The 26,857-nt window shown below is 30.2% G+C and overlaps 1 protein-coding gene across 9 annotated transcripts in view; it reads left to right on the forward strand.

Annotated features, from left to right (window-relative positions):
- Positions 1–26,857, forward strand: part of LOC143252951 (uncharacterized) — a 120,850-nt gene that overhangs the window by 85,441 nt on the left and 8,552 nt on the right. For all 9 annotated transcript variants that reach the window (XM_076505890.1, XM_076505895.1, XM_076505887.1 and 6 more), the window contains 5 exons: positions 831–1,045; positions 2,669–2,897; positions 8,371–9,239; positions 14,419–14,622; positions 18,935–19,071. In XM_076505890.1, the coding sequence (XP_076362005.1) occupies positions 831–1,045; positions 2,669–2,897; positions 8,371–9,239; positions 14,419–14,622; positions 18,935–19,071 (1,654 nt within the window). The remainder of the gene's footprint in view (positions 1–830; positions 1,046–2,668; positions 2,898–8,370; positions 9,240–14,418; positions 14,623–18,934; positions 19,072–26,857) is intronic.

Below are 26,857 nucleotides of genomic sequence, written 5' to 3' on the forward strand. Positions count from 1 at the left end.
AAATAACCAAAAAATCATAACGTCACTGATACCATATAATTCCACTATAGCTTATTAAGGTTTGTAACTAAGATTTATTTAGATTTAACAAAATATGAGACTTTGAGTAGATGAAAGATGCAATCTACCTCCTTTAAAACTTCAAAGAATGCAGTGGCTTTTTCAAAGATTAAAATGGCTGAGAAAACACACTGGGGACGTTCTAAGCTGTTGAGTGGTTATTCACATGTTGTATACTGCAGTAAAAGTAGATAGGGGATGGTTTTAAGAAATGGAAAGAGTTGAATGGGGTTACCATGTTTGATTCAGTACATTAACTATATCTCAGCAAAACAGATTCGAAGTTCTTATTTTGTATTCTCGCTTGTCCATATTAGTAATTTGAATTCTTAGTTTGTTCAAAACTGTAAACTTAGTATTTTGACATTACAAACATTTATTTTAAAGAGTGCTGCATTCAGCATACCACATGATTCATTAAAACTACACTTTGATGTGTAATTTTAATATTTATTTTTAAGTAAGCAAATTAAGTCATACATAACATTAAAGTTTAATTATGGTCTACAATTTGATTCCAAACTTATATGACATAAATTGAAGTAGTAATTCAGTAAAATTTTGAATACAAGTCAACAAACGAGATGATGTGGTCTTTGATCCATGACCCATAGAGTATGAAATATAGAATATAAAACAAAACATTACAAATAAAACACATTGGACTTTTAGTTTGCTATCTCAACAAATAAAAATAATCATTCTGAAGAGTTTAACTACTTGATAGTGACATATGTTCAGAACTTAATTCTATAGATTGATTTTTCTAGCACCACACGTTTGGTCATGTTCGAAGTGTCACTATCCCTGTGAAGAGGAGAATCAGTTGGCTGATCACCTTACCCTTTGTGGAAATTCACAAACAGTAGTTTCTACCAAGAGACCAGAAACAGATAATCAAGGTGTACCAAATGTTGGAGTTGGAACTGTTTTTTACAAATGTAGTCGATGCTCTTTAACCTTTACAGCTGAAGAAGAAATTAAGGTATTTCTAAAAAGACATAACAGTTTTGTTGGGTGTTATATCTTACAACAAATTTTTTTAGTCATTATCACAGCAGTTACTTTTTAATACTTCTGTATATCCTCTCAACTGAAAATTTGACTATGAAGAAAAGACTAAATTGTTTTTCTTTACAGAACAACTCACATTGTAGAGTTCAGTGTTATTGGTTTGAGGTATTGACACACTTTAATATAGAATGTAGAACACAAGTTTATTGTTACTGGACATGAAGGCTGTTGTAATGTTCTTAATACCTGTAAGCAATGTAACTAAGGAATGAAATCTTTACTTACAAATGTAAAAAGTAATTTTTATGCCATTTAAATCTTTCTTTCTATGAAGTTGGTTGAATCAACTGACCTTGTAACCATTTTGTACTTGTTATAGTCTCCATATTATAACTTTTAACATGGTTTATGGATCTTCACAAAATCTAGCAGACCTTTAGTAGATGTTACAAGTCAGTTGTAGACCCAGAATCATATTTTTAATGAAGCATTTTTACTAAGGATTTGTTCATGAACATGTATATATTATTTCTGTATAGTATTCTGACTTCTAGGCAATTTCCACATTATAATTAAGTCATTTTCTTCATGTTCAAGATCTCAGGTTTTATTTTTATAATGTCTAAACTTTCTACCAAAATTTGTAATGTTTTGTCCCCAGTAAAACGTTATATTTTCTTTACCCTAACTTTATTCAAGATTGGTAAATATGTCTCACCTTGTAATCACTGGAAAAAAGAGATTGAGATAATCTTTTTCCTTCTAGGATGACTTCAAATTTTAATATGAAACTACATTTAGTTTTCCTAAATAGCATTAAATTCATAACATTATACATTTATTTATACTAGTATGCCTGCTGTAATGCATGGAATACATTCTTTAAAAAATTGTGTTTTATGGTATGTAGGATTTCCTATAGAAACAGTGTTAATAGGGATACGTTCCTGCAAAATTATTTTCCCTTAAAGTCCATTTTATTTATGGTATGAACTACTTCTGCAACAAATATTGATATATATTGATATAAAAAAACGTATATTGCAAGCAAAATATTTAATGTGAAGACAACACAATATTGTGTGTAGAAATTAGTAAAAAAACTTCAGTCAGAAATCAGTGAAACTAGTTTCAATACATTTGTGTGACCTCTTCAATTGCACATTGTGTTTTGGCAGGAAAAAACTGATCAGCGAATTCCTATGTGACTTCTTTTCTTCTAATTCCTATAAGGACACAAGAGGTCAGGAAGGTGTTTAGCTTAAAAGTGTCCTTGGGAGATGCTGAAATTGGGCAAGAATTTGATTAATTAACTTTCGACAATTTTTCTTTTTATGCATTAAACTGTTTTGTATAAAATTATTGTTGATTTCCAATCAATTTGATGGCCAGTCTCTCATGAAAAAAAAATGGCATTGATTTAATTTTCATATTTCTTTTTTATTTTCAAAAAAAATTTTGTCAATGCTTCTTCTGGTTGGTATGATTGTTTTGCAGGGTAATTGCATGTCTGTTTTATATTTTCTGAATTATATAATATAATTATATAATATAATAATTTTCATTATTATTAAAGAAAATGTTTTTTTTGTAGAAACACATGGAAGAAGGTAGACACATGTCATCTGATACCACAGAAAAAAGAGAAACTCAATTTTCCTATGTGCATGGTACTTCATATGATACAGTTAAAACTGAAAGCACATGCTTTGTATGCTGTATGAGATTTTCAACAGCATCTATGTGTCATGAACATCAAAAACATGTTCATATGCGATGGGTTGACAGAGAAGCTCAAGATCACTCTGATGAAGAATTTACTGGTATGTCTTAAATATGCTTTTTTAATGTATACAAATAATATTTTTGGTAAGACTGTATGTGTATACAATTAGTTTTAGTTATAGTGTACAAAGTGAATTAATTTATCACTTATTTTTATCTGTTTGCCTTATATTTGTGTATATATTTTTTTTGGTTTTCTTGTTTCACTTTTTTAAAACTATTTTTAAGTAGACACTTTTGTAGAAAATTTATATATTTTGAGTTCCCTAATTGGTGTATTACTAAAATTTGTACTAAATTCATGATGTCCATTTCTTTCATATTTTAATCATCTTATACATAACTTAAATAGTTTTGAGTTGTGGTTATATTGTTGTATGCAGAAGACATTTAAAAATTATCATTCAAGAATGGAAAATTTTATTGATGGAAACTGCAAAAACATTATATTAAACAAAAATTAGGGCATAGCATAACATTATAAGGAACTAAGTTAAATAATATATATATTTGTACATTTTCATTTTTTAGCAATATGTTGTAGAATTAACCAAGCTAATCAACCAGTGAGGTAAATGTGCAAATGCAGCTCTGTGATTAGTGTATGTGGTCTAGAAGGCTGCAATAGATATATAAGGCAGTTGATTTTATTATGATGTGGTTCAGGTTAAACCAACAATATTTTCAGTATATGCTTGTAGAAATGGACTAAATGTAATCTATTCCTCTTTCTGTGGTGAAAAGTTACATTTTCAGGTTTTGAAATAAATACTCAATAGATTTTATTTTCTTAAAACTACTAAGTGTTTTTACTGCAACTATAAAATATTAAAAGTGTGCAAGAGTGAAATTGAACTTTACAAAAGATAGTCTCACCTCACAGTGGTATATTTAGGATACAATTGAGTTTCAGTATTTTGTAACATAGGGCTTTACATGTGTATGTTGTTTCATTAGTTATTCACATGTTAAAAATAACAATGTGTAAAATACTTGTTTTTGCAGTGTTTCAAATGCATTTTTCATATCTGGTAATTAAATACAATAATTTTTTAAAAATATAATTTAAGTGGTTTACCAGCTACAATAAATATTTGGATGAAACAAATAAATACACAGTTGTCATTAAGTAAAGTGTTGATAGAAATGAAAACCATTATAAAAAACAAATTATTTAAATATTACTGGTACAGTATGTATTTATTAATACGGTTAATATTTTGAGCTACCACTTCTTTAGAACTAGTGGTAAGATACTGAAGGCATAAACTATGTTAGTAAACATGTAGAAATACACACACACTTTAAATATTGTGTTACTTTAAAGTTTTGTGTGATTTAATGAACAAGAAAAATTTTTATTTAAATAAAATAATTCAGCTGTTTGAATAAGTAGAACCTTGTTTATGAATTAATTTGTTTTTGGGGCATTTTTATTTAATGATACACAAAAGTGCATACTTGTTCCCTACCACAAGAGAAAATCTGTCATCTTCTGAACTACTAAAATAGTATTGTGTAGTATTGATAACAATATATTCACAAGTGATGCATCAGGATCATTTGCATTGTTGAGTACCAAGTGTGTTACTAAAGAGTTGTGAATACTGGTGTTATATTTGGATATTAAGGGCTAGCTTCTTAACAGCATGTTGGTATCATGCTCTTTGAGTACATTTTAGTTCACCATAATTAAAATATTGATTATGTATTGATAGGATACAACAGTGTGAGAGGGATGCAATCTTTGTATTTCCTGTGTGATGAAAAGAATGTTTCATGAGATGTATTTGTTCTCTAAAAGACAGCACTACCTATCACATTTGATATGGCCTTTTATGGTGAAAAATTTGCTCATTCACTGCATTATTTCCTTGGACTTGGGAATTGAGGGTAAGGGATGCATTTTTTAGTTTTGAATGGGTGAGAAGAATTAAAACATGGGTTAGAATGAGATTCAGTCATTATATAATAGTAGCAGTACAATTATTACCAAGATGAAGTTTGATACCTAGAGGTAAAGGTTTTTCACTGGAAATTGTGTAAGTGAATTGAAGGACCAGGTGAGAACAACCAATGTGCAGTATATATTGAAGGTATATTAACATCATTAATCAGTCTTGAAATATGTAGTAGGTTCTACGATGCACTTCTTAATGTGTACATGTGTGTGTAGAAGGTTTTTGTGTTTCTGAATTCTACAAAGCATCTGTGAGAAATGTTTTCTCCTGAGATACTGAAATATAAAAGTAGTTCTTATGGTTCCTGACAGGAAAATCTTGGTGACATAAAAAAAATAAAGAAAACCATCCTTGGGACACCACTTTAACAGTCTAAAACATGACATCATTGAGTTTTCTGTAGTGAGGCACATATATGCATTTTTTCTTTTTATCATAGAACAGAATGTTCACATATTGACTAATATGCAAATTAGTTACTATTCACCCAAGCAGCTTAAATGAATGCTTCTCCTTTTTATAATTTAAACATGTGCTTTAGTGTACTGACCATACTTTACACATTTAAACATTACTATTTATTTACTTTTACTTGTGTTTTTTTAAGTGAAATGTTATAATTTAACTTATATTCTTTTCATCTATTAAATCATATATATATATATATTTAAGTAATACAATATTGTTTGACTGCATAAATATGTTTATGCATAAATGTTTCTGTTTATGCATCATGCTGTTCTATCTGCAGTTTTTACAAAAGTTTGAACTTTCAGTAGCCTATTGTTGGTTTGGAGAAAAGGCAGGAGCCTGAAATATTAACTTTAATAATAAATATATTGTTCACCTGCACAATTAAACCAGTTTGTTTTTGTGTTAATCTTTGTTGTAAGTTTCAAAACCACCTTTTGAAGTTCTTGGTCTTGATGTTTTACAGGTTTTGAAAAAACACCACCCATATTTAAATGTTTTAACAATATGAGACCAGTCATCTGCACAGGTTTATTAAGTGCTAAATATTGATTACACAGCAGTTCATGCTCATACAAGACACATTATAGCATCAAAGACGTTTTAGTAGTAAAATCTCCTTGGTACTACACTTTTGCAATGATGTTTATAGTGCCTCTGTTATTTTTGTTTATCACTAACCTGTACATCAATCTGCAGTTATAACGTGCTATTCAAAACTAGCTGTTACACCTCATTGCATTATGCATAGGCTTATTACAAGTTTGTATGAACTTCATCTTATGCATATATTTTATGTCAAGCATTAGAAGTTCTCTATATTCAGCATGTCTAGTAGGTATGCTGTGATCCTGTTTAACTTCAAAGATCCTAGAATTTATTGACACCAATACTGGTTAAGTTTTATTTGCTAACCTTTTTCATTTTCTTTTATTCATTTATTATTATTTTTTCATTGTTTTCTTTTATTCCTGGGAGAAGATGTTAAAACAAAGACTGGGATTAATGTAAAAGATTTGCAGATAAGATGTTAATAAAGTTTGCTTGATCCATGTGATTTGTACTCTTCTTGATTTATTTTTCATTGTGTCATTTATGACAGGGCCTCAAACTCTCAGATCTTTGATATTGGGATCTTGACTACAATTAATTATCAGTAGTTAACAATATTAATAACTTCTAAATAAAGGTTTATTGTTGTTGTAGCACAAAATATTAAACAATTTATAAATACTATCTTTCACTGCATTGATTTAAACATTAATAATTGAACAAGACCTTTAAGAATTCTTTAGAATTGCAAAATGTTAATTATTTGCAACATTTTATAGACAATTTCAATACAGCGTGCCTCATCATCTAATTAGTTGTGTATCAGTATATTAACAAAACTTTTAAATAATGCAGTATAGTTAGACTACACATATGTTGTTAGACATGTTTATTAGTGTATATATGTTACAGTTCAAATTTTGTGTTCTGTCTATAATTTGTTATAAAGTTGCCATTAATAACTTTTTGTTGGTTTGGAGGAAGGGTGGTAGCCTGAAACAATAACTGTAATAATAAATAAATCTCTTACCAGCTTCAGTGTAATAAAAATAATAGAAATATTTTTAAGAATAATAGATGATATAAAACATGTTGGATGATTTTAAGAAACAGATAAAATGAGAATTGCAACAATGTCAAAACTTGAGAGAAGAAATGTTTTTGAATCAAGAAAATGTCAACTCATAAGATTTCTCAAGTTTAAAAGAAATGGTTACAGAACAAATTTCAGTAAGCAAGTTAGTTAACAATAACTAATCATTTAATATTAAAACATTGTTGACAGACTTTGGTTACTTGGAAGTTTGGTGGTAGCAAAATCATATTTGAGTAAATGCATGTGATTCTTTTATTTTATAAGAAAAATAAGTGTTTAAGGTTATCAAAAAAAAAATCTGTGTGAGTCATGAAGTAAGTTTGGTACTTTTTACAGACTCTCTTCTGTCTTTTTAAATGTTTGTTCATTATGTAAACAACCTTATCTTTAGCAAATTGTTACTGTTGTTGTTTGGAACAAATGTGGGATTAAATCAAACTCCTTTATTGCTACACATTTTAAAACACTAGCAATGGTGAAAAGTCTGTTAATCAGTATAGTTTTTAAATTATTCCTATTTTCATGTACTTGTTAATTAAAGCAAAAAGATATCACAAAAGTTGCTCGTTTGTGAGAACTGGTGACAGCTACATAATGAAAACAGTCACTATTTACTATAAAAACTATTGACTTCTTACAGTTTTGCAACCTAAAAAATGTATAACTTGTTCTTGTGTATATTAAGTTTGTGTGATATACCAGTCAAGGCAGTTTTTTTTAAGATGAACATATATATTTTATACATGTATATATATGTGTGTGCATGTGCATATAGAAACTCATTCATATAAATTCTTTTCTTTACATACACATTGTTATAGTTGTGTTACACTGTAATTGAAACTGAGTACTATGGGTGATACAAATTCTTAGAGTATGTAACATTCATGTTGCCTGAACATGGTTGTTTGTTGTTTTTTTATGTACTGCTACGTCACATTAAGAATGGTGATGGTGTTTACTAAATCTGTAATTACTGCTCCTCTGTGAGTTTCTAGTATAAGAATATAAAGCATTTCAGTTGTGTTGTGTGTTGCACAGCAATGACTGCATGAACTTTCAGTATTGGAGCACATCAGGGTAATGGGTTTACAACACATGCTAGGCCACAGTTAAAACGCTATTTCCATCAGTCATTTGTGATATACATGTTATTATTGTATATAATACTTGTGCTGACAAAACATGATTTATTGATTGATGGTTTGTGTGATATTCCTTATAATAAAACTGATAATTTTTATCAAATCTTGATGGGTTTATAGCAAGAAAAGTATAATAGCATTTTAACTCACACATTTACATTCTTCTTACTAGAAACATTAATATAACCAATGAAAACAAACTGTTGACATTTAATTTTTTTAATGTAGTTTTGGATAAACTATACAGGAAGTATGAATTAAAAATGTTACTAATTTTCTTTATCAGTTTCAGATGGTGATAACAATAAAGTTCATGAAGAATCAAACAATAATGCTGATTTTGATAATTCTAATGATGATGTTGATTCAAGTAAACTACCATCACAGTCAGATACAAACATAAATGATATTCTCCTTGTTTCATCTTCAGCCATGGAAAATAAGAATTCTGTTAATAGCACAGAAAATAATGCTTCAACTGACAAAGAGAAGGAGGATGATGTTGTGAACTTGGAATTTAATTCATTATTGAGTTTGAAAGCAGTTGATCAAGATGACAACAATTTAGCAGAGAGAGTTTCACAAACTGCAGAAGTTTCTACAAATCAGAGCTATGAAGAATCAGCAGAGTCTTTTTCATACGAGACTATAGAAAATATTGAGTCAGACATTGAGGAATGTAGAAGTCAAGTTTTGGATCATATTTCGAATGCAGATATCCTCAAAACTCAACAGAATGGACTACAAGAATCATTTGATGTTAGTATAGAAGAAAAAATTGGGGATGAACAAGATACTAAGAAAAATGAATTAATTTTGATCAAGGATGTACCAACTGATAAACAGTTGGCTGAGCTATGTTTCCCTAAAAAAGTTGGCCACTACTGCCATTTATGTGACATAGTAATCCAAAGCTATCCTCTCTATTACATGCACATGTACAATGTCCACAAACTAGAGAAAAGATTTCAGTGTATTATTAGTGACTGTAAACGCACCTTTTGCAATGTTACAGCATTTCAGAATCATGCTCAGAAACACAACCAAAAATCGGAGAGTTTTTGTAGCTTGTGTGACATGGTGTTCGAAGATAGCAGAGACCTAAAAGATCACATGTTTAGTCGAGAGCATGGTACAAAATACATAAAGACCCAGGTAAATGAATTTCCTTTTTTATTTTTTAATCTGATGTATTGATTAACAAAGATGTTGTATAATTTTCATTTTGACCTTGTGAAAGGAGATGAATTTTACAATACTTTTAACAAGTTAGCTTTGATGTTGACCTGGTGATTAGGGCACTTGACTTGCAATATAGGTTCATATTCTGTTTCTGAACATGAGTGCTTTGTAATGTGATAGTAAATACCACTTTTCATTAGTAAAAAGTAGACTAAGAGTTGATAGTAGGTGGTTTTAACTAGCTGCCTTTTCTTTAGTACTTCAAAATTAGGAATATCTTATGCAGATAGCTCTCAAATAGTTTTGCACAAAATTCAAGAAAAACATGCTTTGAAAATGTTACTGTATATATAGATGAGGGTAAGGGTGTAGATTTGATGTATCTGGATTTTTAGAAAGCATTTCTCAAAGTGCTACATAAAATGCTTGTCAAGACGCATCTCTCTAGGTGTGGGGGATAAGTTAACTAATTGAGTAGAAGAGTGGCTTGATTGAAGAAAGCAGAGGTTTGTTGTTAATGGAGCTCAGTCAAACGATTAATGTTGCAAATGATGTACCTCAGGGCTCAGTTTTAGAACTATCACTCTTTTTTATTGATATTAATGACATAGGTGAAGGAATGGTAAATAAATTATGTAAATTTGATGATGATAAAGTTGTGGGTGTTGCTGGCTGCAAAGAGAATGCTGCTCTTTCACAAAAGGATTTGTATCATTTAGTGAGTTGAGCAAGTAAATGGTTGATAGGTTTCAATTATAATAAATGCACAATATTGCATGTGGGTTAGTATAATTTGAATGGGAATAACTGTAATAGTGTCTTGAAAGAAAAAGATCTTAGTGTAATGGCTTATCAGTCTCTTGAGCCATCCAAGTAGTGTATTGTTGCTAGTGGTATGGTCATATTTGGAGTATTGTGTTCAGTCTTGGGCTCTTTACCTCAAGAAGGACATTGAATTGTTGAAAAGGGTTCAGAGGGTTACTAAAATGGTACCTGGGATGGAGGAGTTGTATGAGGAGAGATTGATCTTTAAAATAGTATTATCTTGAAAAATGAAGATTTATATTGGATATGCTTGAAATGTTTAAGATTGTAAAAGGAATTGATAATGTTGATGCATCAACATTTTTTATACTTGACAGTGAGAATTATAGAGTTAGGAGACATATATAGATTTATGCTAGGTGGAAGCTGTCCTCAGCTAAGATTATTTCACTATATTTTCACTGGGGAATGGGTTTCTTTCACAGGTCATGAAGGCGGTAAATTTGAGTGAGTATAAAAGAAAGCTTGATCGATATATAAATGATATGGGCTGGCTTTAAATTTATTTAATTAATAGTTGTAGTTTGGCATAGAGAATGGGACAATTAAGATGGACCAACAGGTCTCTTGTTGTTCCTAAACATTACTTTGAAGTCTTCTATGCTACTTCATTTTTCAGGATGTATAAAACTTGTATTGTTTTATTTGAATTTTGTTGCAATAACAAATTAATAGTTAAAATTTATTTTAAAGTTGAAATGAACATGTGAATGATTTTGATGCAAGTTTAAAATACATAGGTTGTGTGAAACTGCATAAAGATTTGGTGTAGAGGTAGGTATTTATGAAAAGTGTTCTGATATGACTGTCACAGAATTCATTGCAATTATTGTATTTTTCACAGCAGTTTAAAACTTGGATGAAAAGGGGGTATTTGGTACTTTGGATGACTACTGTTCCATATTTAAGGTTTCTGGTTTTAAAGTTTTTATTCACACACAAAAAAAGCACTTTGAAGTTTGTACTTTGTTTATTTTGCAGTTGTATTGCAAGCAGTTATGACAGTATGTAACAGTGTAATATATGAACAGATAACATTAATAACACTTGATGCTGTTGTCAACCAGTTCTATAGATGTGATACATAATGATATTAAGGGTAATTTATTATTATTAGTACTTTTAAGGAAAATAAGTTTTATTTAAAAACAGTCTTAAACAATGTTTACAAATTCAAAGCAGATGGTGCTTGTTTATAATATGGATAAATAATTTAAGTGTCACCACACAAAAATGTTGCAAAATTGTGGATGTAGTGATACGAGTTATTTTGGAGAGAAACACCTTAGTCTGAATTTTAAGCTCTTCTTAATAGCCTAAAAGTATTAATTTTAATAGCACAGTAAACAACTCACTACAGGTATTTATTGAACATACATACTGTTTAAAGTTTGATATAAATTGGAAACACCATGTATACAAATTTTACTACAAAATGCAAACTCATATTGTTGCTAACCATCTTCATAAATATAACTCACTTATAACACAATAAAATATTAATTTCATCTTCAAGGTAAATTTCACAATTATCATGTGAAATTATTTAAAACAAATTCTAAAGTAAACTAGAAATATTTATGTACAAGAAAACACAACATTTATTTTAATACAAAGCTGTATAAGCTTTCTCTATGCTGAGTAATATTGGCTGCTATTGTAATGGCTAATGTTTTTTTGTTTTGCAAGTATGAACATGCATAAAAAATCTAAGAAATTCTAAGTGAACTATTGCACTGATTTGAGTTAGGGAAGTCTACACAACTGATTATACAGATACTTTTTTTTATGGACAAAATTTTGTTTTCCACCACTGAGACAGAATATTTTTAAGCATGACAAGCTATGTGGTAGTAATGAATAAATATTTTTTATTAGCTCAAACATTTTAAAATGAAATATAACAGATATTGGTTTAGGTTACAAATTTAATTGATTTGATATAACTTAAAAATAAAATCACTAAAATTATTTGGCATGTTTTTGGACTGTATGCAAAGATTGATATTTCGATAAGTTATCTGAGAGAAATGATAGTTATTTTAAATTCATATTTATCCATTGCTATTTCATCAGTGTTATGATTTATGACATGGGATTTTTAGTTATATTCAATACTATAAAATGTGATGTCCCTGAACAGTAGATGGAAATTGTATATTGCTGTCTTAAACTACTCATCAAATAGTCTTATATAGGCTAGTAAAGATTATGTTGTGGCACTATAGTACATAAGATATTCTGATGGTATATCTTTGTCATAATTTTTTCAGCTATAATACATAAAATGTAAAACTGTTTCAGTGGCAAAAGACACTTCACTTTAGTCCTGTTAACAATAATTTACAGCTTTATACTTCACATGACATGTTCTTTATATAATGGGTTCTATTAGATGGTGAAAAAAATAGTAAAAATAAATTTTTAACTCTTGAATTAACTGCACTGGACACACAGCCAAGATGCAGATTTATTTCAATGTTTAAGATATTTAAAATCCAAAATTTAGTTTTAGTAGATTCTAAATTACACATACACACACACACACACACAGTTTTAAAATGGGAATATAATTTGAACTTTAGTGTTATGAGGAAGCTTGTAATTTAATTGCTCACGTTTTGACTTTAAGTTGTATTATGTAGACATGTCAAGGAAAAAAATGTGTATCTCAATTTTAGCATATTTTGTGAGTGTTAATTTTTGGTTATTTTCCTTAAAGAATAGTAATATTCTAGTTTTTTAAGTTTGAAAGCTGTCAGAGCATTCTTTATTGCTCATTAGTCTTGACAGAATTGTAATTCAGTTATTCAACACTAAATCTTGCTTTAATAACTATGCTTGTTTACATTTAGAAGATAAATGTTAAATCAGTAGAAACCATGAAATATGCATTACCTGTGTGTACTTTGACGGGCCTGAATTTTAACTTTTGTGGACATTAGTAAATGAATACTAGTTATCTACTGTCCACTAGTAGATTTAAGACTGCAATTAACAGTAACGTTATTTATTAAAGATTAAATGAAATCACGCATGCCCTATTGCTCCAGAAATCAAAGCTGATTTTAGGCATAAGAAGTCATACATATGAATCTGATACATTGATTACATCTTTGGAATTTGGAATGAAACAGTTTACTACTTCAGTATGATTTCCTCATTAACTTCCATTCTACTATGAAATTGACTATTAGGAACTTCAAAGAATGAAACATTTTGCTATTATATGATATACAGATTATCTTAAAAGATGACATACTTGTAAGAAAACTGTAATATAAGCCTTGTGAGAAATCAGTGTTTTTATTTTATCATTTATTATGTTTAAATGTTTGCATCACTTATGACAAGTTAAATGTGCAACTGTTATTGAACAACTAAACTGTATCAATAAGACTTGTACAACAAAGGTGATTTCAAATTAGGCAAAATATTATACACAAACGTCAGTGGATTCCCAGAAGTAATTATTGATAAGACTTTACAAAACTGAACACAGTCCACAATAACAATGAAGAAACATTGCCACATGGGAAAAAGCAGTTTAATGAGAATTTTGGTGTACCATACATTAATTCAAAGATTTATGTTTGTATAAGACAGGCATGCAGACACTCAGTTCTGTACATGAGAAAACTTATGTAGATCTTTCAATGAAGTGTTAGTAAGAGATTAGCTTTTAAACCCAAAGTGTGTAATAAACCCACAGACAAATGTTTATGTTCTAAGTTAGGTTTAAGCAGTATCACTAACCACAAGAATGTAGTATGGAGTTTGAAATATGAACTGGTTCTATGAACATTGATGAAACAGACAGAAGTGTTAGGGATAAAATCAACACTTTTGAGCACTGCATATATTAGGCAATAAAGACAGTACTGTAACTGAGCATTTTGTTTACAAGCAGCATAACTCGTGTTTATTGTCCATGACTACATAAATTCGTATCTACTTCTTCAGGTTTTTAGATATAAAATGCAAAGGAGCCTTACTAATCACAGAGAACAAGCCACAGGCAAACAGAAATATTCAGCATGGATTTTTGAACTCTAACTTTTCATTTTATTATTGTGATAAGATTTTGTGTATTTTAAGTAGTATAATAATGTTTATTTGCATGTATTTTCAATTTTAGAATTTAATGTCCCATCTGTTATGTTGACATTGTGTACAGCAATATAATTTTACAACTGTGTTTCATGAATTTCACTTTTTTATGGAGGCTCATTTTGAAATCTATAAATTTAAAATCAGTAATTGTTTTTGGTTGAAAAGTACTGTATTTTGTATATTTATGATTATTGTAATTTTGCATTTTCTTCAGGAAAAGTATTTTCACAGTGAACCCCGCAATTACCGTTGTAAGGTATGTCTTACATGGTTTGGATTGTTTGCAATCTTTGTTAAACACATGGAAACAGAGAGTCATCAGTACAGGTGCAAGTATTGTGGATTGAGCTTTGTTCAGCCTGGTCCTCGAAGAAACCACATTCAGAGTGTTCATCCAGATCTGGCTAATGTTTGTGAGGTAAGGTTTGTTAAAAATTTATACTCTTAAATACCGAGAGACAGCTAGGTGTTCCTCTCAGATAATTAACTAATTTTTAGTTTTTAGAAATTTTAGATAATTTTTAGAAAGGTATGTGTTTACAATTGATATTGTGAATAAATTAATTTTATATGTATGTTGTCAGTGATAACTATTGATCATAACCTTTATTTGTTTTTTTGCATAATTTTCCTCCATCACACTCATTAAAATATGAATGTATACAGAAATAAAAATAAGTGAATAGGGAAACTTTGGACATGTAAATTTATATATGGTGTATGAGATTGATTCTATTTTTATATTTAAAATAATTGGTTAAATGAAAAAAATGGTTTAAACATGATTCTAAACTTAATGTGGGGGTAAATGTTATTATTCAAAATGGATTTAAAATTTTTCTTTAATTCTACTGAATGATTATCAGTAAAGGGTAGAATGCAATGAACTCTATTTTCATCTTGTTTACCAGACTTAGGAATATCCAAACCTTTTAAATAATTCTTAATAACACTGTCAATTAATTGTATAGAATTTTTTATAATACAACCTTTATGTTTTTTATTTCTTCATGAAAAGAGAAAAAAAGAATTGACTGTTATAGGCTCTATGATAATAAATTATAAATTAGGTTCTATTTAAATTCAAAAGGTAAAAAACTGTCGAAATTAAACATTGACCCGTGTTTAAAAAAGGTAAAATGTTAACTGTCTGTTCTTCAACTGCAAATCTAATAATTTTATATTAATTATTCAAATAATTGTGAAATTCTAAAGTATCAGATTTATTTTTGAAAACTAAAATGTGTCATCAGCATATCTCCCATAATAATAATATAAAGGTTTAAACTCTACTAGACAATTTTTAAACCATTTTTCACTACAAATAACTTAAAAATAAATTAGCCAAACAAGGTGCAACACTTGAACTTATAAATGCCCCATCAAGCTGTTTGTAATTACATCCATTAATAGGATATTGTATGCTTTTTTGCATGTAATTATTCTGTGTTCTTTGATGCATTGTGTAATTAAATAAAAAATTGGATTCATATAAAAATGTAGTTAAATATTATTGACAATCAACAGCAAAATGAAAAAAGACCAAGATAAGTACTACAATTTTGATTTTCATGTGTATTCTTTATTATAATAAAAGTGACTATGATGTAAAATTTAGAATTGTTTTCAGGTTAGATAAGGTGAAAGAAAGAATAATAATATTAACAATAAAATTTTTCACAAGGTATGCTTGCAAGCAACTCAGTCAAATTTAGTAGCTTGTGCATTTTGTAATTTGATAGGATAGCATGAGCTGTATGTTCATCAAGCAAATTGAAATTTTGTGCCAGGAATATCAGTGAATTGATCACAGTTCAGAGGGCAATAAAACTAATTTTTGTATAAACAGAAATTTACTGTTACAAATTTCAAGTTATTTAGGATAAACAAATGTAGTTTCATGCCATTACTTGATGTTATTCTGGATGGTAAAAAAGTTTATTTTAAATTTTATTCGTGGCTACTTCATCTAGGACGTAGAAAATAAATATTTTACTGAAAAAATATTTGAAACTTATTTGGGAGGTTTTATTGATTTTGTAAATGAGATTTTTTCAGATGAAGAAACATTTTTGATTTTAATGTGAAACATCACTTTACACATGGAGCAGGCAACATTTTAACTCCATATACCCCATGGAAAATTTTTAGTGAAAATACCTCATTAAAATTTGTTGTTTTTTTCTTCTACAAATGACTTAATTATTGAAAGCTTGTGATATTGCATGAAGATACACAAAACATATTAGAAGTTATAATGGGGAGACTACAGGTCAATGTGGGGCCACAAACTTAGATTATTTGACTAAGTCTGTAGCAGGTGAGTTGTGTATTGTTATTAAGACCTTGTCCATAAATATATGGTGTCAAAGTGCTCAGAGTCCAATGTGATTTTCACAGTAAGATTGAAAATACTTTTCTTCTGAAAAATTTGAGATTTCATTTGCATAATCCCTAAAACGTCCTAAATAAGTAGTAAATTTTTTTCAGTAAAATCTTATGATTTTGTCTGTTAGTTTCTATATTGTAACTTTCTTCAGGGTTGGTTAAAAGATAAGTGAAATTGACCATCGTAAAAGTATTACAAAATAATTCTAAATTAAGCTTTTCTTTTGGAATGACTGCAAATTGTAACAAGAAACCACATTGTTTATCTGAACTAGCTTCAAACGTATACAGTATACATCTGCTTCTATTTAAATTTGTTTTATTGCCTTTTCAACCAGGTCTAAGTGATAATCTTGCCAGGCAAGTTTCAAATCACACAAGTAAATATGTAGCTCACGTTACCCAGTCAAGCTATGTATCATGCTTCATGAAAAATATTTATTTTACATAATCTGACCTTAAGCAAATAAGTTTCAAATTCTTACATGTTTGGTACTTTTATAATAATAAATAAAGAATACACATGACAAAAGAGTAATATAATATTCACTTCGGTTGTCTTTTTTCTGTCAACTGCTGTTGAAATTTAAACTTTTTTATACTAATGATACTACCACAGCAAATGTTTTATTTAATTAAATACATCATATAAAATCACAGAATAATACCATGTAGAAAGCAGATAGGGTCTTATAACTACCAAAATTTTTCTGGCTTTCTTGCACTGTGGTAAGAGCTGTTAAAAAAAATCAGCTAAGCTCATTGATATTTCCCATGGGAATGAAGTTTGAACTGGAAGTGAAATAGATGATGTTTTTTGGTACATGTGCTTGGTCAAGTGACCAGTGGCACGAAGCTTCCATCTGTGGGATTATGACTAAATGGTTCTAAGTTAGAATCCTGTCTAGCCACTGCAATGATACCTTTCATGCCCTCTGTTTGAGGGCAACCCTAGAAACTGGGCAAGAACTCTTCATGGGTGTTTATCAGATTTGTTCTAAACAGAAACAGAATTTTTTTAAAATGCCAGGCAAATTATTTTAGGTGTGGGAAATATTGTCATCTCAGATACATTTTTGTGTACAGTAGTGAATATGTGAAAGCTATATGAAGTGTTTTTAACCTTAACATTTGTGAGACTTAATGAGGTTTAGGGGAAAATGTCAAATAATTTTTCTCATAAATATACAGTAAATATGACAAATTGTTGTTTTTATGAATTTTTGTATTTTTAATAAAATCATTTGAAATATTATATCCAATTTTAACCTAAACAAAGTTGAATGAAATAAAATGTAAAATTATACTGGCTTGAGCATTGGTGTGATGCATGACAAGATTACATGCTGTTTATGTTAGTCCTACAGGAAATATCCTTTGCATCTTCACTGTTATTCATTGCTTTTGACATGAGGATTACTACCTCACTGGGTAGAAAGTTATATAATAAGATCTTAAGATTAAAAGAAAATAGATAAGAAAAAAGTTAATAGTTGAAATTGTTAAGTAATTTGTTATTGTCTTTTATATTCTGTAGTCTTTCTGGACAAAAAAATATTGTTCATTCTATTTATTTTTAATTTCCGTTTTTCACTACTATACATTGATGATTTGCTACAAGTAATGTTAGGAAGATAATATATTATTTATTGTTCATTTGAAGGTTTAATAAATTAATCAAATGAAATATAAAACTGCAAGATGAGAAGTATTTTTTTTCTTGGCATGAAAAATCACCTTTCATTCAGTTTGACTTTGTAAAACTTTTGCAAATTCAAATGTTGATCACCTATTCATCCATTCCTTAAGGTATGAATTGGGAAGTAAGGAGTATTTGTATCACAGAGCAGTTGCATCTGTTTAAAATTATTTTTTTTACAAAAATGACAGTCTAAAATACATTTTCTTTACTCTGGTCTTCAGTCATTCTCTCTCTCATAGCATGATGGAGAAGATAATGTTTAAAAAGCATTGAAACTGCACTGCCTCTTCTACAAGGTAGTGTCAGTGCTTTATACTCATAAATTTAATCCATAAATATAGCTTTAAACAATCAGGAGTTAAATGTTTTCCATATACAACATTCCAGAAGGAAATGTATTAATCGTATGTCCTGTTCCTCGGTTATGTTGGCTTTTTTTAATACTATTTTTGGAATCTAATGGAGGTTCAGGGAATTTTTGAACATTTAACTATCTGTTATCATACTGGCTGTAAGTACATCAGTATGCCTTACACTGAAATGACTTTATCTCAAAAATGTGTATTGAATTACAGGTGAATGTATATTTATTTATAAGTTCAAAAGAAAAGTAAAATTAATTTTTTGCATTTATTTTCAGATTTGTGGTGTAAAAATGGAAAGCTCACAAACATTGTGGAGTCATTTGTCTGGCCATAAGATTGTGCACGAGTGTCCAAAGTGTCGCCGTCGGTTTTTGCAAAAAGAGCAACTCAGTGCTCACATGGAGGTGCATGAGTATGTGATTTCAGTATAAGTTTAAAATTCATCCTTATAAAAGTTGATATTAAGTTGTTGAATTAGACACAGTTGTTGTACCTTGAAAGATTCAAGCATGTATGTTTGCAGTTGGTTTGGGCATGGACAAGTGGTTAGTGTGCTGGACTATGAATCTGAGGGTTCACAGTTTGTGAACTATTGCCAGAAAAAAAAAAAAAAAGCTCTGAATGTTAGCTTGTTAAATTATAATGGAATTCTGTGATATTGAAATCCTAATTTGATTTTTTTGCTATTTTAAAATGCATATATAAAAAAAGCAAAAAAATATTTTGTTTTATGTACCTCACGTGCAAAATTTGACAAGACTTAGCAAACTTACAACAAGCAACAAAGTTTGTAACTAGAAGAGATAATTGTCTGCTATACTTCATTAACTATTCTATGCTTTAAGAAACATACTTGCAATTTATGAGCTTGTGTGGAAATAGTAATAATGTGTGTGTGTGTCTGTGTGTGTAATAAATTTGTCTATATTTTAGAAAATATTGGTCCACAAGAACACAACCAAGATGTATCACTTTGTAAAAGCCAGTTTTATATTCTTAGATATGGTAACATGAGTGCACATACACCATATCCATGCAACTTCTGTGATGTTATACATGGCTGAAATCTCAATAAAATAAAAATAATATATGTATATATGTAATGTTATGAGATTTAAGCTATACAGACTAAACATTGTTTATGTATTATGATTTATTGTTATTCTAGAATTTATATCTATTTCATAATTTTTATGGTGGTTATGAGATTGATCAAATTCACCAAACCCATACAGAGAGACAGCAGTGAAAATGACAAATATAAATGTTTTTGTTTTAAAAAAAACATAAAGTATTCTTTTATCATAAAAATCAAAATTACTTAGCATGTTGAATAGTCAGCATTGAAAAGAAAAAATGCTTTAGAAAATCATTAATTTAAAATCCTGTAAAATTTGTTAAAAAAGAAATTGATGTTTATCATACAGAAAAAGCTTTGCAGTGTTTACTGATGATGTGCAAAACTTTATGAAGATGTACTTACTGTAGTAATAGTTACAGAATAAAAATTACAACAAGCATAAAATGTTGGTCCCTGGAACTGAGCCTATAGTGAGAGTTTACCTTTTTGCAAAGGGCTTGGCGTAATGTACACAACTTTATATACACATCTGCACATGTTAATCATTTGCACAATAACTTTTGTTACAATAAGTGTATCTTCACAAAATTTGGTAGACTTTTAGTGAAGATTACAAGTTTTTATGTAGACAAAACAATCAATTTTTTTAATCAGTGATGTTGAGAAAACCCACTTGTAGAGAAATATATATATGTAAAAACGGCTTGTTTGAGTTCAGAAAATATTTTACGTAGAGGAGCGAACAATGTTTCGACCTTCTTTGGTTATCATCAGGTTCCCAAAGAAAGAAAGAGGTAACTGACTGGAAGCTGACCACATGTTTGAAAGGGGTTGTGTAACTGAGTGTCGGAATGTAGAGAGCAGTGTTAGATGTTTGAATATATAATTTTATAGTATTTATTTTATTTTTAATATAGGTATAAAGGTGTTCCTTTGTATTGGTGTTTTTGGGTTTAAGTTGTATAAGTAAGGCTTTTTTAATTTTGCATTTGTTTATGTTTGTTTCTTTACTTAGTATTTGAGTGTTTTGTATGGTTATGTGTTTATTTGACTTGCAGTATTCAAAAACATGTGAAGGTGACTTTTTATGTTCTTTGAATCTGGTTTCCATTTTTCTACTTGTTTCTCCAATATAGAAGTTGTGTCAGTTATCACATTGTATTTTATAAATAATGTTGGTGTGGTGTTTGTCAGTGTAGTTTTTACACTTTACCTCAGTTTTGTGCCTGGTTTTTGAATAAACTTGGTATTAACTGTAATGTCATATTTTGTTGCTAGTTTTTGCCAAATGTTGGTTATTTTTTGCTAATATTGGGAATATATGGTATGCAGCAGTATATGATTTCGTGATTTTTTGATTTGTGAGATATATTTACTTTTGTTGGTTGATTTTGCTTTCTGTCTAGGTGTGTGCGTATAATGTTTTCTACGGTTTGTGGAGGAAACTTGTTGATGAAGTATTATTTTATTTTGTCTAATTCATTGTTAATTTTATCTGGTGAGCATAGTTTTATGGCTGTGTTTACTTAGTTTTTTAATATGTCGAGTTTTTGTTTTGTTTCATGTGCTGAGTCCCAAGGAATGTATAGTCCAGTATGGGTGATTTTTCAGTGGATTTCTGTTTTAAATTGTGTGTCGGTTCTTGTAATTTTGAGGTTAAGAAATGATATTTGATTGCTTTTTTCCTGTTAATGTTGGGATGTATAGAGCTAATGTGATTGAAAAATTTGTGTTCTGTAGATCTGAATCCTGCAACCGTGTCATCTACATATCTGTACCAGTATAGTGGTGGATGTAATGCTGTGTTACTTGCTTGCGTTTCAACTTGTGTCATAAAAATATTGGCTAGAACTGGTGATACTGGGTTGCCCATGCTTAGGCCATTTGTTTGTATATCAACTTAGTCATAAAGCCTTAATGGCCAGTTTCGATGTTATTTCCCTCTTTACAGAAGTTCCAAATACTGAAGCCTGCAAGATAGCCTTATAAATCTATCCGAGACCCTAACCCATCTATAGACATTCCCAGCAACCCTCATAGAATTCACCACAATGAAGACAAACTTTATGTTCAACAACCACAACTATATACAAACATTTCAGCCATGCCTGACTGACGTTGCAAAAGTTTCAATGACATGGTGCACATGCACTCATGTTACTGTGTCCAAGAATATAAAACTGGCTAGTGTACTTGTGTAAAATACAGTGACATTTTAGTTATAATACATTATATTTTTATATACATGCTTACTGTTTATGAATAAGTTTTTAAACTTATCGTTCTTAAAATATTGAACAGTAAAGAAAGAAGTAAAGCAGGCAGTTATCTCTGTTAGTTAGACTTATAAAATTTTTAATATGGAGGATGTGAAACAAAATAATTTGTTTTTATATTTTATATTTTGCATACACCTTATGAAATAATCAAAAGTCAAAACCTACAATATCAATATTGTAGATTTTCACTATAATTTATCAAGCTGAATAACTAAGCTGTTTTTGGTCTAAACAAATATGACATTTCAAGCTCATTAATATCTCTCCTTACTGTTTGGAATCTACCAAATGCTTTGCAGAGGCTGAGAACACCATTAGAGGGATATTCTGAGCTTTTGATTGGTTATACACGTCAGTTGGTCAAATATATGTAAGTAACAGGTATTTTCAAAAATTGAAGAGGTGGGTGAAACCACTTTGGATGATTCAATAAATATATTAATATCCCAAAAAATGAAGGAGATAGGAGGTTCCTATTGTACATTTTAGCTTGTTAGTATTATTAATTTGAGTATAAAATTTGTAATAAACTATATACTTTGTACTGTATTTTGACATCACAAACGACTTATTTGAACTGATGCCTCACAAAAATTAATATTTAAGATATTTTTAGTACTTTGAAATTATGAAATTAACTGATGTGTAATGCTAAAATTTGAATTGTACAGTTTGATAGCAAATTTGATATATATTCCTAAAATAATAGTTCAATAAAATTTTGAATAAGCCAATAAACAAGATGATTCATTCTCTGATCCCTGTTAGTAAGGTTAACCCTATTGCTATGAGTAGGGAAGTATCAGAAGGCATGTCATCAAACTGTAGTTTATAATTCAAATTTTATTGTCATACATTATTTAATTTCTTAATTTAAAAGTAAAATTAACAAAAAATGCTAAATATAGATTTGTATGTTGCATGGTATGTCATCTTTCACTTTTGTTCACATTCCATTTTATGATTCCCAATGCAGAATGCCTATAATTTCTTACAAATTAGAGGTGCATATTTCTGATATTGACAAGCTAGAGTATAGAATAAGAATCTTCTACCTTTTATGTTTGCTGAGATATAACATTTAGCAAATCCACCACAGTAGCTTTGCCTACCTCTTCCTTTTTTTTTTTTTTTTTTTTTTGTGGAAATACTTTCTCTATACCCCCTTTTCCTAATTACATGTTTATATCCAATCAAAAGCACTCATTTTGAACTAAGTAAAGCTACCTTCTCCTGTTGCAAGTGTGAAGAATGATTTCTATATGATAGTCAGGAAGCCTGTTAGTGTAATTTTGTGGTATCAGTATAGTAATATACAATTTATTTCAAAATTCATACATAAAACTTACAAATTTTTTTTTTTTTTACAATCTTTGTGTGCAAAATACAAAAGGGTTAATTTATTCTATGGAATCCATTGATCAATTACATTTGAATACTTGGTTAATATAGCATTCTTGGATCTACCTCCCCTTCTTACAGTGGAGGAAGAGATTTTGACTGTGTAAGCTTTATAAATATGGACATCTTCCTTATTCTAACATGTATTAATCTTCCTTTTTTTTTTTTGTAAGTAACTTATCTATCTTTTGTTTTAAATAATACCAATCTTGAAAAGGTCATCCATTTGTGCAGCAAAAAATATTTTTATCTTGAATATTTTGTACAGAGTTTTCAAAAGGTTATCACCTTGACATTTTTTACATGGCAAATGGATTGCTGTTTTTGATTAGAGAGGATTACAGGATAGCTGTTATGTTAGTTTTTAAAATTTTGCATAATATATACACCCTTTGACCTTATATAAATCAAATAAATTTATAATAAATAATAGTGATACATGATAAATAATAAACTTGTTTTAGTATTATCAGTGTTATAATGTTTTTATTTAAAATGTACGATTGCACGTAATTAAGTAGCCACCTTGTTTGATTAAGATAATAAAAAAATATTCAATAAACATTTGAATTCTCAGAATATTACAGTTGTCTGTTGTACTCATTAAACAACTAAAAATCAACAAGATAAATTTTTCTATTCTATAAGCACTCTGTTTATGTTATTTCTTGGTTTCATACTGTCTGAGCTAGTGTCAGACCTTTTGGCCAAGAACATTATCAGAAGGTTACTCACCTTTTTCTTCTAGGTGTAGATGCCTGTATTTGGTGAGGGTAACTTCCATAGAAAGTTCTGTCTTTTCAGTTTACCTCTTGTATCTGAACATCCATCCAGGTACTTGCAGTGCAAACAGGAGAGGATCCTAGTGGTTAGGTCTAACTTTAACATACCTCTTTGGCCTTCAATTCTTGTAGATGGGTGGCCTTGGAGTGGCCTTCCATGGTCAACCAAAATACCCATGGGTGGGTGTTCTTAACAGATGTTGTGAACATTGTGTCTTATGCTGGTGTTTGTATATAGTGCTTGCAAAATCTTGGCATTGCTGCAGTGGTTTTTGTTTGGCATTATAGTGTATTCCTTAGTAGGACTCCTTTTCTTCCTTTGCAAGAAGTTCTCTATTTGTTGGGGACTTGGGCTTCCTGAATTGTGCTTACTGTGAACTCTACACAATTAATGCAGTCTTTCTCTGAATTTCTTTTTCATAGTGGCCCTTAACTTTCCATGTTTTTTGGTGGTTTTGCTTTTGCCTGGTCATTCCTCACATCAATGTCTTTGCTTCTTACAACAATGTAGAGCTTCCCCTATTTAGGTCTACTTTTCACATACACCAATATTGGTGGATGCGTTTAGTCAGGAATGATCTAGTCTTCTCCTTTGTTCTTATCGTATATTTGTCTCTTCCCTTGAGTTTTTTCCCTGATTTGGGACACTCCTTGTTGGGCCCTTCAAGTGGCACTCTTATTTGCTAGTCCATTCATCATTTCCTCTGCTGAGCCTTCTAAATTCCTACCCTCCTCTTCTGCTGTCCTTCTCTTTTCTTCAGCCTCATATTTCTCTCATATGTCAAAATATAATCACTGTGACTTCATGAATGTGGTTTGTCCAGTACTTTGTAAGATGGTTAGGACTCTCCTTACATATAGCATTCTTCCTTTCCAATTCTGTTTGCCCATCCTCTTTAGAAGTTTATCAGCAGAAGTTGTCTACAACAGCAGCAGTAAATATACATCAGTTCTTCTCCTTTCATTTTTCTGTGATCTTCACATGGCTTTTTCACCATGGTTGCTATTTCTTGACTATAGCTGGTTACAAGATGGCTCTTTCAACTACTTTCTGGCTCTCATGTTACATCATATATTTTTTTCTTCTCCCTGTTTTTCTAGTCTACCTCAATGAATCCTTATTGTTGTTCTCAGTGCTTTTATTATACTTTCCTTTGAATCCTTTGCTTCCTGTTTCTCATTGAACTTACATTGGCATTTTGATGTGTATGCCATCAATTCTTCTTACATTCTGTTCCATTTTTCCTATATCTTTCTCTTCCTGGTTGTCACTTTTCTCCTTGAGACATCTATAGTTCATATACAGAGGCATAGTGAGTTCACTGCTGATTATTTTCCTTTCATTCTCATCTTTATTCTCATTTGGATCCCAACCACCTATCTCTCTGTTATCATGGTTCATTGGTATTTGGTCTGTACCTTTTCTTTTCAAGGTTCTTAATCCTGTGTCTTTCTTTCATTGAATCCTTCATTCACTTTTTGTCTTTCTCCTTTTACTCTTATTGGGTTGGTCTGATGTCTTATCTGTTTAGTGTGTTCTTTGCTGGATGGAAAAGCATATTGGTATTTTCAGATGCCCTCCCATCAAATTCATCACCTAACTCAATCATTGGCTGCTTGCTTCCATATTCTGCTGTAAAAAGTTATTCAGGCTTTCATATGGATGACTCCTCACACCTTCGTTATATACTATGTCCATGATTTAGCCGTTTCTGCCTTTGTGTGCTAAGAACTACGTCTGGCTGCTATTGTTAACACATCTTACCATTTCTGACCTGGGTAGTAGTAGTTTTTGTTTTTTTTGTGTGTGTGTTCTTAGCATCCTTTTACAGAGCCCCCTAGCTCTTTGCAGGGTATGCTTAAATGAATACTGTGCAGTTTAGGGCCATTATACAAGACTGTGTGAGGTAACCTTATGGTGCTCATTTTTGTAAACCAGGCCTAATTCAGTCTATACTCACACATAGACTAGCATGAGTAAAACAGGCAGGGGATTCCTAGCCTATCCTCCATGGGTAGTTTAAAACCTGTTACTAGCCTGCTTTTAGAAATAGTTTTTGTAGTCACACATTGCACTGTCTTACAGTGATGCACTCCACACTGCATTTTCATCTCTCTCTCTCTCTCTTTTTTTTTTACATCTAGTGGAGCATGAGAGTCTTTGCTACTCACCAGTTACTCATTATTGAGGTGATGGATCATGGATGATTCCTCTTGTCTGAGGTTGTGTCCACCCAGTAAAGAGTAGGATAGTAGTGTTCTGTCAATGTAGTCTCTCTAGTTTTCTCCTATCCTTGATAGTTTTGTACTTGGGTGGTCAGGTATTGAATTGGCATGGGACTATCTAATATAAGTCTTCAGTCAGTGGATATTATTTTTCCATTCTGTCTCACTGGGCTTGAGATGAAGGTAGTAGGGTTCCTTTTCATACTGCATTCTACAGGGTGTTTGGAAAGTCACTGTTCAGTTTTGTAATCAGCATTCATTCAGTCTATTTCAAACCAGCAACTGATAGCAGTGTTTAGAAACAAAATAAGAAGGATCCAGACCTGTATTGATGCCAACGGGGGTCACTTTCAACATTGTTTATAATTGTCATTCATATTTACCTCCTGTATTCTATATTGAAACATGTCTGTTAATAAATATGTAAGT

Source organism: Tachypleus tridentatus, chromosome 6, assembly GCF_004210375.1.
Source record: "Tachypleus tridentatus isolate NWPU-2018 chromosome 6, ASM421037v1, whole genome shotgun sequence".
NCBI lineage: Eukaryota > Metazoa > Arthropoda > Merostomata > Xiphosura > Limulidae > Tachypleus > Tachypleus tridentatus.